This window comes from Scyliorhinus canicula, chromosome 13 (genome assembly GCF_902713615.1).
Source record: "Scyliorhinus canicula chromosome 13, sScyCan1.1, whole genome shotgun sequence".
NCBI lineage: Eukaryota > Metazoa > Chordata > Chondrichthyes > Carcharhiniformes > Scyliorhinidae > Scyliorhinus > Scyliorhinus canicula.
In genome coordinates, this window is record NC_052158.1 from 153030918 (window position 1) to 153046636 (window position 15719).

The 15719-nt window shown below is 44.2% G+C and overlaps 1 protein-coding gene across 1 annotated transcript; it reads left to right on the forward strand.

The window, feature by feature from the left end:
- The first annotated feature begins 2939 nt into the window (after positions 1-2939).
- On the forward strand, positions 2940-14706 carry LOC119975664 (extracellular calcium-sensing receptor-like). The gene is made up of 5 exons (XM_038815445.1): positions 2940-3224; positions 4285-5118; positions 7554-7781; positions 13564-13687; positions 13793-14706. The coding sequence occupies exons 1-5, from the start codon at positions 2967-2969 to the stop codon at positions 14704-14706; spliced, it is 2358 nt and encodes a 785-aa protein (XP_038671373.1). The 5' UTR covers positions 2940-2966.
- The last annotated feature ends 1013 nt before the right edge of the window (positions 14707-15719 follow it).

Sequence of the window (15719 nt, forward strand, 5' to 3'; positions counted from 1 at the left end):
CACTACACAGAAACTGACACTCGGGATGTGATGGATTAATCGCAAAGGCATTTGTCTTGGTTGGGGATAATGATTTGTTTCCCAGAGGCGAAATATCGTTTCCCACCGAGGGTAGCTTTATCGTCATTTGATATCCACTGGCCCATCGCTTCCTGTTCATAGAGAGTATAAAAAGAGGGTGAGCAGAATTTTATTCTGGAATAGTTCCAAACGGCAATGTTTCAGCTAACGCATGGATTGCTTCTGATGGTATTTTTCACCTGGAACTCTAACCAGTTAACCTGTCGACTTCGCGGAAGATTCTCTCTGCCCAACATATCTAAGGATGGGGACATCGTGCTTGGGGGAATGTTTAACGTGCACCTGGACAGGTCTGAGCAGGTCAGGTTATTTACAACACCACCAGGAAACACCAAATGCAGAAGGTTAGTTCAGTCTGGCGTAAACGCTCCGGGTTTCGACTAAGTTTTAACTTTGAAACCTCTCTTGTACCCCTGTGCATTCATTCCATTGCCGGTGACACGCACGCGGACATTGTTAATCCCGTACATTGAATTTTTATTCAGGGTGACAGTTTGCAAGGACTGTAAATTGTTAATTGATGTACCATTGATGATCATGGTGAAATGTATCCTCCAGCAAGCATTTTGCATCATTTGCTCTGCTACATATTATCAACACACAAGAACACGAGAATTAAGAGCAGAGTAGGCCATTCGGCCCGGCTGGTATGCACTGTCTTTGGATAAGATCTATTGTGATCTCCATTCTACTCTCCTGTCTGCTCCCCATAATCCTTGACTATCTTGTCGATCAAAACACTATCGAACTCAACCTTGAACATATTCAGTGACCCAACCTCAGTTGCTCTGGTGGGGGGGGGGGGGGGGGGGGGAGAATTCCAAAGGCTAACGACAACATTTTCCCTCATCTGCCTTGGTCTTAAATGAAAGACCCTTCAGTTGTCTTAGTTCGAGACTCTCCCACATGGGGAAACATCTCAGAATCCACCTTGCTGAGTCCCCTCAGGGTCTTCTATATTTCAATAAGATTATTCTTAAATTCAAATGGTAAAATCCCTATCTGTTCAACCTTTCCTCATAAGAAATCCCCTTCATCTCAGGAGTTAGTCGAGTGGACCTTCTCAGAGCTCCTCCTAATGCAATGATATATTTTCCTAAAGGCAACAAAAACTCTGCACAACACTCCATTGACAGTCTGGCTAAAGCCTTGTTCAGCTGTAGCAATACTTCCATACTCTTATACTCAATTCCCCTTTGAGTAAACATTTCATTTGTCTTCCTAATCACTGGTTGTACCTGCATTCCAACATTTTGTTATCCATGTACCCGGACGCCCAGATCCCTCTGTACCAAAATGTCTGCAGCCTCTTTCCCTTTAAGACATATGCTGCTTTTTTATTCTTCCTGTCCACGGAGACAAGTTCACACTTTCCCACATTGTACTCCGTCTGTCAATGTATTGCCCACTCATTTAACCTATGTAAATCATGTTCTAGGCTCTTTGTATTCTCTTGACAGCTTACTTTCTGACCTATCTTTGTGTCACACGGACATTTAGCTGCTGCATTTGATCCCTTCATCCAAGTCATTAATATAGATTGTAAATTGTGGAGGCCTCAGTACTAATCCTCGTGACACTCCACCAGTCATAGCTTGCTAACCTGAAAACGACCCAGTATCCCTACTCTCTTCTCCATGTTAGCTTATCAATCCTCTATGCAGCTCTGTTATCCCCTACACTATGTGTTATGATTTTCTGAAGTAACCTTTGATGTGGCATCTAATGAAATGACCTTTGGAAATCCAAGTACACCGCACCTACAGGTTCCCCTTTATGCACTTTCCTTGTTACTTCCTAGTCAAACCATAATAAATTAGCCAAACATTATTGCCTTGCACAAAACCATGTTGACTGCCTGAGTCAAGACGCATTGCTGTAATGGACAGCTGGCCCATGAGTGTATCTGGCGTGAAATGCAATAGCAAAGTTCTTGTATGTGATGTTGAAAGGCCTGGCCAGATATATAAGTTGATCCGTGAGTAGTGAATAACCACGTTATATTTTGAAGCATGACAATCCAGTACTGCAGGAACATTAAACTATTGGAGGTGCCCTCTCCCGGGTGAGAAGTTAAACCAAGGCCCCACCTGCCTGCTGGGGTGGACTTAAATATCCCATGACACTCAAAGAGTAAAGGAGTTACCGCAGTCTCCTGACCGAGAGTGATCCCTGAATCAGCATGGCAAATAAATCTGTCCATTATCACTGATGCAAATCGCTCCGATATGTCCGGTGGCAATTGCAGTTGGAACTCTTTCTTACCCGTTCTACCACATCATGCAATCCCATCATTCATAATCGTATCAATTCATGGCATGGAGTATACTGAGGAAGGCAGTTTGCAGTTGTTCTATTCTGATCTGTGGGGATAACACTCATCCGGCGAAAAGTCGGCGCTCATGTCATTCAAATGCTTGGAGATGGTCGCAGCCGCCGCTGCTGTTTTCGCCGTCTTTGCTCCTCCTGCGGCGCAGGTTACGGCGGAGGAGCAGAAGAACCGCACCAATGTATAGCAGCTGGAAGTAACATATTTCCCGCAATATTTGGGATAATGTTAGCAACTAAAAACAACAGTAATAAACTTAATTTGACTTGTGTTAATTATTTAAAACATCCCGAATGTATATATTTTGTGAGAATTGTTTTACTTAATCAGTAAAATGAAAGATTATTACGCGACCTGGTAACTTAATAGTTTGATATTGCGTGACCTTTACCAGCCAAGTGATTGTAAAAGAAGGCTGCGTGTCTTAATTTATTTCGGTTGCTAATCGTGCAAGAAGTTAAAACTACTTGCAAACATAACTGAACTAACCTCTGTCATGACTAAACCATATTCGTTCCGCAGTTTTGATTCAAGGGCTTTTCGCCTTGTGCAGACCATGATTTTTGCAATAGAGGAAATAAACAAGGACAAGATGCTCCTTCCGAACATTACATTGGGCTACATGATTCATGATGTCTGCGCATCCCCCAAGATTGCAACAGAAATCGCTCTGGCTCTGGTTAATGGACAGGAAGAAAGGTTTGCGGGTCACATCTGCAACAGGTCACTTAATATCCCAGGCATTGTTGGTGGCGATGGATCCTCGGAGTCGATCGCAGTGGCAAGGACAATTAGTCCTTTCAAAATACCGATGGTGAGATTCAGCAAAAATTACTCAGCCGCTATCATATAGCTGAATAAAATAACACATTGCTAGATATATATAAAGTGGACATTTAGGCGACAGTCTGATTGACTGATAGAATTGTCTCCTGAATTGGAAATTTGAGCTTTCAATTGCAACTTCAGAAGCTTGGACACAAAATCTAGACTGACAGTTCAGGCAGTGTTGGAGACATCTTGGGTATTTGGATCATTTTTGCCACTCTTGAGATTAAATGTGTGATGTGGATCTAATGAATACTGTGACAGGGTTGGCAGAAGGACTGGGAAGTTGGCTGTCTGGCCAATTTGATCATTCAATCGACATCAGCAAAGAATGTAAATTCTCTGCTCAATATCAAGTTGCTGTCTGAGAGATTTTAAGCTGGTTCTCACATAGTTTATGTTAAACAGTGACAGCAATTAAAAAACACTGAACCGGTTGTCGTGTAAAGTGCGGCACAGTGGCACAATGGTTAGCATTGCTGCCTCACAGTTCAATTCAATCCTTGGGCCTGTGAGGAGTTTGCAATTTCTCCTCGTGTGTGCGTGGGTTTCCTCCGGGTGCTCTGGATTCCTCCCACAGTCCAAAGATGTGCAGGTTAGGTGGATTGGCCATGACACAAATTGCCCGTTGATGTGCAGGTGGGGTTACAGGGTTGGGGGGGGGGGGGGGGAGGGGGGAGTGGTCCTGGGTACGCCACTCTTTCAAAGGGTCGGTGCAGACTCGATGGACCGAATGGCTTCTGCACGGAAGGGATTCTATGATTCTACGTCTAGAAATGCAAGATCCGTCTTTTGTCCCCCCCCCCCCCCCCCCACTTCTTCCAGTCACTTCTTCAGGGTAACGAATGAAATGCAGTTGTTTTTATTTGTCACCAAATCTCGGAATAATTGCCGATTGTCCAGGGGCCATTAATCATGGCCTAATCTTACAGAATACGGGCACATCTTCGCAATTTATTTTCGAATGTTTGAAAGTGTGAAAGCTGCGAATTTAAGGCGCGTGCCAATGATCTGCTTCATTTGTTTTCATGTTTGTTTGATTTCAGGTTAGTTACTTTTCCACGTGCCTCTGCCTCAGTAACAGGAAGGAATATCCGACATTCTATAGAACAATACCAAGTGACTATCATCAATCCAGAGCTTTGGCCTTACTTGTTCAGAGGTTTGGGTGGACATGGATTGGGGCCATTCGCAGCAACAATGACTACGGCAACTCGGGAATGAAGGAGTTTATAGAAGCTGCCCTGAACTTCGGCATTTGCATTGCTTTCTCCGAATCGTTTTACAGAACCGACTCTGTGGAAAAGATCTCGAAAATCGTGCAAGTGATAAAAGCTTCTTCCACCAAAGTCGTGGTGGCTTTTGCTTCACCGGGAGATATGCGCGTTTTATTTGACGAGGTCTTGAGGCAAGATCTGACTGGCGTACAGTGGATAGGAAGCGAAGCTTGGATAACAGCAGATGTGCTAGCTCCAGATAAAAGCTCCAGGTTCCTGACCGGGGCAATCGGGACTAATGTGCGTGCGGTAGAGGTCCCGGGACTGCGGGACTTCCTGCTCAGGATCCACCCTTCTATGTTTCCTGGTGATAGTTTAGTCACGGAATTTTGGGAAAACACCTTCAGATGCTCCCTGACGATGGATGGCAATGGGAGGCGAATGGCTTCTTCTTCACCACACCCTCCATGCACCGGGAATGAAACTTTGTTTGAAATGCACGACGTGTACACCGACCCAACTCTGGACGGGAGCTCCTACAATGTCTATAAAGCCGTCTACACGTTCGCACACGCACTTCACAGAATGTTTTCATGTGAAAAACACAAAGGACCTTTCCAAAGTAACACATGCGCCCATTTTTCGAACTTCGAGTCGTGGCAGGTAAGCGATATATTTGTACGTTGCTCTTCTGAATGTGCGCAGATCTGAAACATTAACCCTGACTCTCTCTGCACAGATTGCACCAGAGTAGAACATAGAACATTACAGCGCAAGTCCGGGCCCTTCGGCCCTCGATGTTGCGCCGACCTGTGAAACCATCTGAAGCCGATCTGACCTACACTATTCCATTTTCATCCATATGTCTATCCAGTGACCACTTAAATGCCCTTAAAGTTGGTGAGTCTACTACTGTTGCAGGCAGGGCGTTCCACACCCCTACTACTCTCTGAGTAAAGCAACTGCCTCTGACATCTGTCCTATATCTACCGCCCCTCAATTGAAAGCTGTGTCCCCTCGTGTTGGACATCACCATCCAAGGAAAGAGACTCTCACTGTCCACCCTATCTAACCCTCTGACTATCTTATATGTCTCTATTAAGTCACCTCCCAGCCTTCTCTTCTCTAACGAAAACAACCTCAAGTCCCTGAGCCTTTCCTCGTAAGACCTTCCCTCCATACCAGGCAACATCCTAGTAAATCTCCTCTGAACCCTTTCCAAAGCTTCCACATCCTTCCTATAATGTGGTGACCAGAACTGCACGCAGTTCTCCAGGAGCGGCCGCACCAGAGTTATGTACAGCTGCAGCATGACCTTGTGGCTCCGAAACTCAATCCCCCTACTGATAAAGGCTAGCACACCATATGCCTTCTTAACAGCCCTATTAACCTGGGTGGCAACTTTCAGGGATTTATGTACCTGGATGCCGAGATCTCTCTGTTCATCTACACTACCAAGAATCTTGCCATTAGCCCAGTACTCTGCATTCCTGTTACTCCTTCCAAAGTGAACCACCTCACACTTTTCCACATTAAACTCTATCTGCCACCTCTCAGCCCAGCTCTGCAGCTTATCTATGTCCCTCTGTATCCTATAACATCCTTCAGCACTATCCACAACTCCACCGACCTTGGTGTCATCTGCAAATTTACTAACCCATCCTTCTACACCCTCTTCCAGGTCATTTATAAAAATGACAAACAGCAGTGGCCCCAAAACAGATCCTTGTGGTACACCATTAGTAACTGAACTCCAGGATGAACATGTGCCATCAACCATCACCCTCTGTCTTCTTTCAGCTAGCCAATTACTGATTCAAACCGCTAAATCACCTTCAATCCCATACTTCCTTATTTTCTGCAATAGCCTACCATGGGGAAACTTATCAAATGCCTTACTGAAATCCATATACACCACATCAACCGCTTTACCCTCATCCACCTGTTTGGTCACCTTCTCAAAAAACTCAATAAGGTTTGTGAGGCATGACCTACCCTTCACAAAACCGTGTTGACTATCGCTAATCAACTTGTTCTTTTCAAGATGATTATAAACCCTATCTCTTATAACCCTTTCCAACATTTTACCCACAACCGAAGTAAGGCTCACAGGCCTATAATTACCAGTATTCCCACCATTTCTAGTTTTATTTCGGGGTTGGTTTTGGAGGAGGTAATTACTCCAGCAAAATGTCAATAGCAAAATAAGGTGAAAAGGAATAGAAAGGTTCTGGTATCGCACAGTTGTTACGGGGCAGGAGGAGGCCATTTGGCCCATGGTGTCCGCACTGGCACATGATTTTGTGCCATTCCGCTGCCTTTGCCCCTTCCTGAATACTGTTTCTATTCAAGCAATGGCCAAATGCCTCCCTGAATGCCTCGGTTCAACCTGCTCCCACCACACTCTCAGGCACAGCATTCCACACCCCACCCACTCATTGTGAACGTTGTTTTACTCACATACATTTCCTTCTTTTCCGAATCTCTTTAACTGTGTGCCCGTGGTTCTCTACCATTTTAAAGCGGGAACCGTTTCTTCCTGTCTGCTCTGTCCAGCATGATTTTGAACAGCTATATCAAATCTCTCCCTAACCTTCTCTCCCAGGAGAAGCATTCGAAATCTCCCCAATCTATCCTCACAACTGAATTTTCTCATCCCAGGGAACCATTCTTGTGAACCTCTTTATACTAATAATCGCTTATTGTCACAAGTAGGCTTCAATGAAGTTACTGTGAAAGGCCCCAAGTGGCCACATTCTGGCGCCTCTTCGGGGATGCCGGTACGGAAATTGGACCCGCCCTGTTGGCCTTGTTCTGCATTACAAGCCAGCTGTTTAGCCCACTGTGCTAAACCAGCCCCATATTAAACCAGCCCCCATCTTCCCCACTCTCTCCAATGTGTTCCCATCCTTCCTATAGTGTTGCACCCAGAACTGTACGCAATATTCTTGCTGAGGTCTAACTAGTGTCTTGTTTAATTCAGCATAACCACCTTGTATTTTTGGAAAGATTGCTGGGACGGTATCATCCTAAAGTGTGAATGACCCGGGTTACAAATGTAAAGCCCCTAACAAAATCTGTCCGGTTGTTCACTCAAGCTTCTACATTACATGGACTCCGTGCATTTCACAACGACAACAGGCGAGAAGGTGTATTTTGACGACAATGGCAATCCAACAGCCGGGTACGACCTTGTGAACTGGCAAAAGAATGCAAAGGGCGGCATTGAACTTAAGATAGTTGGACAGTACAATGGGTCTGCACCTCCGGGGAAAGAACTGGTTTTGAACCCGAAGCACGTTATCTGGAGTGGTGGTGGCCGCGAGGTTTGTCTGTCAATTCAAAATGGCTTTAATCTGACTACATGTTATAGTTGTTAATTTCGATTCATTGTGTTCCTCAATATCGTTCCGACACGATCCTATCACCAGTTATTTTCTACTGGAAATTAACTGGACTTAAACAATTGGGTTGGTTGTCACTTGAACTTACGTCAGCGCGTAGGCACCGGATTGGTCTTTCCATTGCAACATTGGGTGTCAAGGCAATGTTTATGATTTGATATAATAATAATTCTTCTCAGCATTGCTTGATGAAAAGTAGACACTCGCGAGAAATATTACCGATCGTGATATTAGAGATGAATTTTTTAAAAGGTGGAAAACAGGGTCGAGGAATTAAAAAAGAAACAAAGATCTGGAACAATCCAGGAACAAAATGCTGCCGATACTTGAGACGAAATAAAACCGGCAAGTGGCCGAAAAGCCCAACAGGCTTGACAACGTTTGTGGAGAGCAAGACAAAAGTTTATGGTCCTGATCTTTCGGCAATAACTGTTTCTTTCTCCCTCAATGTTGCTCGACCTGCTGAGTATTTGCGGCAATTTCTGCTTTTATTTTGTGTTGGAGGTTTGGACTGAACGGATTTAATTAGTCTGATTCGCAAGGCATGATTAACGACGTATTCTAAAGAAGTGTGCTTTGTTCTGCTCGGATCTCCTCCATTGTAATTGGCTGTGGAGTGCAGAAGCCGGAGGCCCAGGGTCAGTATTCGCACCTGATGGTGACAGCACACTAATGGGAACAAACCCGGGGAGAATGCAGGAATCTTGCAGTTCAACCGAAATAGACAAAAAACAATTAGTCCATCTCCTCATGCCATCGTAAAGCTCTGAGCCAGCGAAATAATAATCTTTATTGTCACAAGTAGGTTTACATTGACACTGCAATGAAGTTACTGTGAAAATCCCCTAGTCGCCACATTCCGGCGCCTGTTCAGGTTCACAGAGGGAGAATTCAGAATGTCCAATTCACCTAGCAAGCACGTCTTTTGGGACTTGTAGGAGGAAACCAGAGCATCAGGAGGAAACCCACGCAGACACGGGGAGAACGTGCAGACTCCGCACAGACAGTGACCCCAGCCGGGAATAGAACCTGGGACCCTGGAGCTGTGAAGCAACAGTACTAACGACTGTACTACTGTGCTGTCCAAATAATTGTTTTTGAACAGTAGTAGCTAGAGGAATACAGATATTTTGTGCACTGCAAGTTCATGCAAATAATAAGGGAGATAGATGACCAGCGAACCTGCTTTTAGAGACATTTTTGCGGCACAGACAATTGGAAACACCCAGTGACAGCCCAATGGTCTTGTTCAAAGTGTGAAGCGAATGGAGAGTAACGTCTGACAGCATGTGAAACTATCTTTCCACCCAATCCCATCGGTATTCAGCCTGGAGAGCTGTATTCCTGGAAGAGATTTGCTGGAATGCCTGATGAGGAATTATGTGGACAGAGTGGAAAGCTAGGATTTTTCAAGAGGAAACTTAATAGAAACGTTCATAATAATGATGGGTTGAGGTAGAGTCACTAAGTGGAGACAGTTCCTGATAGCTGAAGAGTTGATAACCAGACCTGCTGGACATTGGCCAAAGTATTAGAAGAGACACGAGGAAACCTTTTTTAAAAAATTAAAATTAAAATTTGGAGTTAGCTTTCTAATAGAGTGGAAGATACAGAAAAAACATGGCTTTCTAAAGGGAATTGAAAAAGCATATAATGGAGGAACAATGTAGGCGTTTATGGAAAGTTGTGGGAGAATGAGATGAATTGAACTGCTCTTCAAAAGAGCTACACCAGGCGATGGTCGAATGGTCTCTCCCTGTCTCCTGTTATGGACCAGGGTTTAGAAAACTCCAAAGTATATCATGGAATTCACCTGACCCACGACGTTTAATAGATTGTGGTTATGGGAGCACCATGGCCTACTTTACAGGCGTGATGCAACAGAGAGCTAAAGTACTTTTTAAACAAAACTATGTTTATTTATGAATCCAGTTAACACTTTATAAACCCACAGTAAACATCTCAACAACTATCAACACCAATAATCTACAATATTCTATAAGTCACCCTTCGTAACTTTCCTAACAACATCCATAAGACCAGAAGACCCCTTTTCAGAAAGACAGCAGGTTTAAATTCTCCACAAAAACAGGTATTACTTTCAAATCACACAAATGAACATTATTTAGCTTGTAGAGGTATCCATACATATCTGCATGCTTTCACTGCAGCTCTCCACTCTGAAACCGAAACTAAAACACGCAGACACACACCAGCGTTTTGTTCAAAGGGTGTCACAGCTCAGCTCCACCCACACACTGACATCACTGCAACTATTTGATAAACACCAATTTCTTAAAGGTACATCCTCAACAGCTATTTGATAAACATCTATTTCTTAAAGGTACTCTCACATGACACTCTGTACCATGCTATACATGTGTGATCCCATGATAATGCAGATGGAATGATGAAATCAGGCTATCTGTCAAATGCCGAATTGGGGTTAGTCAAATGTTCTTCAAAGAAGGAATTGTGCCAATTATGATCTTGCTCAGAACATGGGCAAACCCACTACATTGACGGCTGATACAATACTTGCATTGGCTTAAGTAATGGGAGGAATATGTTTATGGTTGTCAACTATAGTCCATCCTATTTCTTTTTCTGGATTTGATTTGATTTGATTTGGTTTATTGTCACATGTACCAAAGTACAGTGAAAAGTATATTCCTGCGGCCGAGGGAACGCACAGAGTATGTACATAGTAGACAAAAGAATAATCAACAGAGAACATTGACAAATGGTACATCGACAAACAGTAATTGGTTACAGTGCAGATCGAGGGGCCGAACAAAGCAAATACATGAGCAAGAGCAGCATAGGGTGTTGTGAATAGTGTTCTTCCAGGGAACAGATCAGTCTGAGTGAGAGCCATTGAGGAGTCTAGTAGCTGTGGGGAAGAAGCTGTTGCGCTTGTGACAATAACCCCACTTCGTTCAGACATGCAAACATACAATTCATTCATCCAAAATCTGCCACCCAGTTCAAAGTAATACAATGTTTCCTAAAATTCCCACTATAATACTTCACAATTAACAGAGTCATAGAGTCATACAGCACAGAAAAGGCCATTCAGCCCAATGCATCTGAGCCGGTCAAAAACAACCACCTAACTATTGAATCCCATTTTCCAGGACTTGGCCCAAAGCCTTATTTGCCCTGGGATCGCAAGTGCACATTTACCGTATATACTCGTGTATCATGCAACTTTTGAAGACCTAAATTGTAACCTAAATTTAGGGGTCGCATGATACGCGAGATCGCATGATACGCGAGTATATACGGTAAATACTTCTTAAATGTTACGAGGGTCTCTGCCTCCACCACCCTTTCAGGCAGCGAATTCCAAACTCCCACCACCCTCTGGATAAAATAAAGTTTGTCCTCACATCCCCTCTAACCCTCCAGCCCAGTCCCTTAAATCTATGACCCCTGGTTATTGACTGCTCCACCAAGGGGAAAGGTTTGTTCCTGTCTAGTCTATCCTATGCCCTTCATCATTTTGTACAACTCCATCATGCCCCCCCCCCCCCCCCCCTCAGTCTCATCTGCTCCAAGTAAAACAATCCAAGTCTATCCAATCTTTCAACATCCAGGTAAATTCCTCTGCATCCTTTCCAGTGCTATCATATCCCTCCTAGAATGTGGATTCCAGAACTGCACACAATATTCCATCTGTGGCCTCACCAACGTTTTATTCAGTTCCAGCACTTCCGGCTCTTAAACTCTGCCTCGCCTAATAAAGGCAAGTAAACCATGTGCTGCCTTGACCACTCTATCCACCTGCTCTGCTATCTGAAGGGACCGGTGAACATGCACACCAAGGTCCCTCTGATCCTGGGTGCTTTCCAGGGCCCTATTAATGTTTAACACAATCGGGGTAGATCACTGACAACGCTGCGCTCTCGGGATGTTGCACGTGGGTCAGCTTCTTTGTTCCATGTCCTGCAAACTAGACAACAGTCGAAAACGCGGAATAATCCATCTGATTTTCAGCTACATTTCTGCCATAAATCTATTTCTATTTTACTCAATCCAATCCACACATTGGCAGTAAAACACAGTACCTGGACGTCTGTTAACGCGATCTGAATTTTAATCTTCAGAACATACGAACACAGGAAATAGAAACAAGATTAGGCTATTCGGCCTCTCGAGCCCATTCTGCCATTCAACTAAGTCATGGCTTACCTTCTACCTAAACACCATATCCCTGCACCATCCCCTTATTCCTTTGTGTCTTTAATATCTAAAACTATCAATCTCAATCTTGAACATACTCAATGACTGAGGCTCCACAACCATCTGGTGTAGATGAAAAATGAAAAGAAATGAAAATTGCTTATTGTCACGCGTAGGCTTCAATGAAGTTACTGTGAAAAGCCCCTAGTTGCCACATTCCGGCGCCTGTCCGGGGAGGCTTGTACGGGAATCGAATCATGCTGCTGGCCTGCTTGGTCTGCTTTAAAAGCCAGCGATTTAGCCCAGTGAGCTAAACCAGCCCCTAATAATTCCAAGGATTCACCACGATCTTGAATTTCGAGTGCAGAAATTCCTCCTGAGTCCTAAATGGTCCGCCTCTCATTACTAGACTGTGACCCCCGGTTCGAGACACCCCAACGAGGGAAATAACCATCCTGCAGCCACCCTGTCGAGCCCTGGAATAATTGCTTCTGCTTGAATGAGATCATCTCTCGTTTTTCTAAACACCAAACAGAGATTACAGGCCAAGCCTCTTCAATCTCTCTTCAAAAGGCAATCCCTCCATCCAAGGAATCAGTTTGGCAAACCATGACAGTACTCCCTCTATGGCAAGTACATCCTTCCTGAGGGAAAGAGGCTGAAGTGTACACAATGCACTGAGATGCGGCAATGTGGCACAGTGATTATCACTGCTTCCCCACAGCACCAGGGACCCAGATTCAATCCTGGCTTTGGGTGACTGTCGGTGTGGAGATTGCACATCCTCCCCGTGTCTTTGTCTGTTTCCTCCGGGTGCTCTGGTTTCCTTCCACAGTCCAAAGATGTGCAGGTTAGGTGGATTGGCCATGGAAATTGATCCTTAGTGTCCAAAGATGTGCAGATTAGGTGGATTGGCCATGCTAAAGTGCGCCTTAATGTCTAAACTTGTGCAGGTATGGTGCGGTTATGGGGATAGGGCGGGTGAGTGGACCACGGTAGGGTGCACCTTTCGAAGGGTCAATGTGGACTCGACTGGCCGAATGGCCTCCTTCTGCACTGTTGGGATTTGGTGATTCTATGAATAAACTAGGTTTGGTCTCACCAAGGTCTGTACAATTGCAGCGAGACGTTTTTTTTACTGCTGTACTGAAATCCTCTGACAATAATGGCAGAGAACCTCTTCTGCATCGTCCTCGCAACTCATATTCCCCGAGCTGTGTTTAGTCATCACCTTGATGGTAAAGTTACAATATTTGTTTTATTACTTTATCAGAGTTACAAAGCCAGAGCTCAGAGTGTGGACAGGGACAAACCCCTAATCCAGTTCTTTGCCTGCTCCAAAAAACAATTCAAATTGAATCCAATTCATGGTCCTCACAAGAGAGACATACCAGGTCCAGGCATTACACCTGACCTCACGCTCATCTTTGATGAGGACCTAGATAGCGATTTTAAGAATGCAATCACAGAAATCTATCAGTATCACAGGGTAGATAATCTATTGTTTCCTTCCTGGAAGATTCCCCCTGCAGTGTGCTCCGAAAGCTGCTCCCCAGGAACCAGGAAAATGGTGAGGAAAGGACAGCCTGTTTGTTGTTTTGACTGCACCGCCTGTGCGGATGGGGAGATAAGTAACATTACAGGTCAGTCGAAATACAGGAACTATTTTAATGTGCGATTTCCGAGATGTCTTCAGAGATGTCAACATATGCACGTCTTAGTTTAATAAACGTTTCCTTTCCTTGTAGACTCTGCAGACTGCATCAAATGTCCTTTCCTGCACTGGCCCAATGATGGGAAGGATGAATGCATACCAAAGGAAATAGAGTACCTGGCTTTTACAGAAATTCTGGGAATTGTATTGGTGATGTTGGCATTGATTGGCGTGTGCATGGCGATAAATATTGCTGTCATTTTCTTCAGATATCGTGAAACCCCTCTGGTCAAAGCCAACAATTCCGAACTGAGCTTCCTCCTTCTTTTAGCTTTAATATGCTGCTTTTTGTGCTCAGTTACATTCATCGGCGAACCATCTGATTGGTCCTGTATGCTGCGCCACACAGCGTTCGGTGTTACATTTGTCCTTTGCATTTCCTGCGTTTTAGTGAAAACCATCCTGGTTCTGATGGCGTTTAAGGCCACGCACCCCAGCAGCAACAGGATGAAATGGTTTGGTCAAAAACAGCAGCGTCTAAGTGTTTTCTCCCTCACATTTGTTCAGGGTTTAATATGTGCCCTGTGGTTGATCATCGCGCCCCCATTCCCCAGGAGGAACACAAGTCATTACAGGGAAGTTATTATTTTAGAATGCGATGCTGGTTCCTCTACCGCCTTCTATGCTGCATCAGGTTATATCGCTCTGTTATCGTGTTTGTGTTTTGTCTTGGCATTTCTGGCCCGGAAGTTGCCCAGTAATTTCAACGAGGCTAAATGTCTAACATTCAGCATGCTGATCTTTTGTGCGGTTTGGGTAACTTTCATTCCGGCTTCTGTGAGTTCCCCTGGGAAATACACCGTGGCGGTGGAAGTGTTTGCGATTCTGGCCTCGAGCTACGGGTTGCTGCTTTGCATTTATGCCCCGAAATGTTACATCATCACGATAACTCCCGAGAAAAACACAAAGAAGAACCTAATGAGTAAAATGATTGAAAATGAACTTTAAAAAAAATCGATTAAAAAAACTTGTTGGCGCGCATTTTGCTGGCACGTTTTCGCTTTTGGAAAACTTTTTACAGTCATTAGCTCAAATCCTATAGGAGGGATTGATTTATTATGCTCAAGAATATGGATCATAGAATTTACAGACCAGAAGGAGGCCATTCGGCCCATCAAGTCTGCAGCCCACGTATCTACCCAATCCCCGTAAGCCAGTAACCCCCACTTAACATTTTTTGCACACTAAGAACAATTTAGCAATTTAGCCAATCCACCTAACCTGTACATCTTTGGACTGTGGGAGGAAAACCACGCAGACACGGGGAGAACGTGCAGACTCCGCACAGACGGTGACCCAAGCCGGGAATCTAACCTGGGACCCTGGAGCTGTGAAGCAACTGTGCTAGTCCCTGTGCTACCGTGCTGCCCACAATTATATTATGATTATATCTTAATATAATTTGTCTGCTGTATGTTACAGGGAACATCAAGACTACTGTATGGATTTAAAATGTAACCTATAATTATGAAACATATTATACTCAAAATAATTTGTGAAACTATTTCAACTCTGCATTTGGCTCTTCCACATTTAAGCATTTGATCTTATCTCATGGTTTAGGCTCCGCGCGATATGGGGACGCGTCTCAGACTTTGAAGATCAAGTTGAGTACTTTGCGGAGAGTCTGCTGGAGCGGGTTTGAAGTCTGACTACTTCGAGCCTCGAGGGGCTAAAATAACTGATGTTCAAATGATGATGCATGATTATTTAATTCTGATTTCATATTTTTATCCTCACATTTGAGGGAGCAACCTCCCGTGTCCCGTAATGTGAAAAGATGGTTAAATAATTGACGTAATTCAACTTTTAGCCTTGAAATTGAAAAAAAAAATCCTTTCACAAATCCTAGAGACAATGTTGACGACTTTTTGATGTGGAGATGCCGGCATTGGACTGAGGTGGGCACAGTAAGAATCTTACAACACCAGGTTAAAGTCCAACAGGTTTGTTTCGAATCA

Excerpts from the sequence above, each read along its gene's own strand:
- LOC119975664 (XM_038815445.1), top strand. The coding sequence starts at position 2,967 with ATGATTTTTGCAATAGAGGAAATAAACAAGGACAAGATGCTCCTTCCG. Across the intron at positions 3,225-4,284 it reads GTCCTTTCAAAATACCGATG|GTTAGTTACTTTTCCACGTG; the intron begins GTGAGATTCAGC and ends GTTTGATTTCAG. Across the intron at positions 13,688-13,792 it reads GGAGATAAGTAACATTACAG|ACTCTGCAGACTGCATCAAA; the intron begins GTCAGTCGAAAT and ends CTTTCCTTGTAG.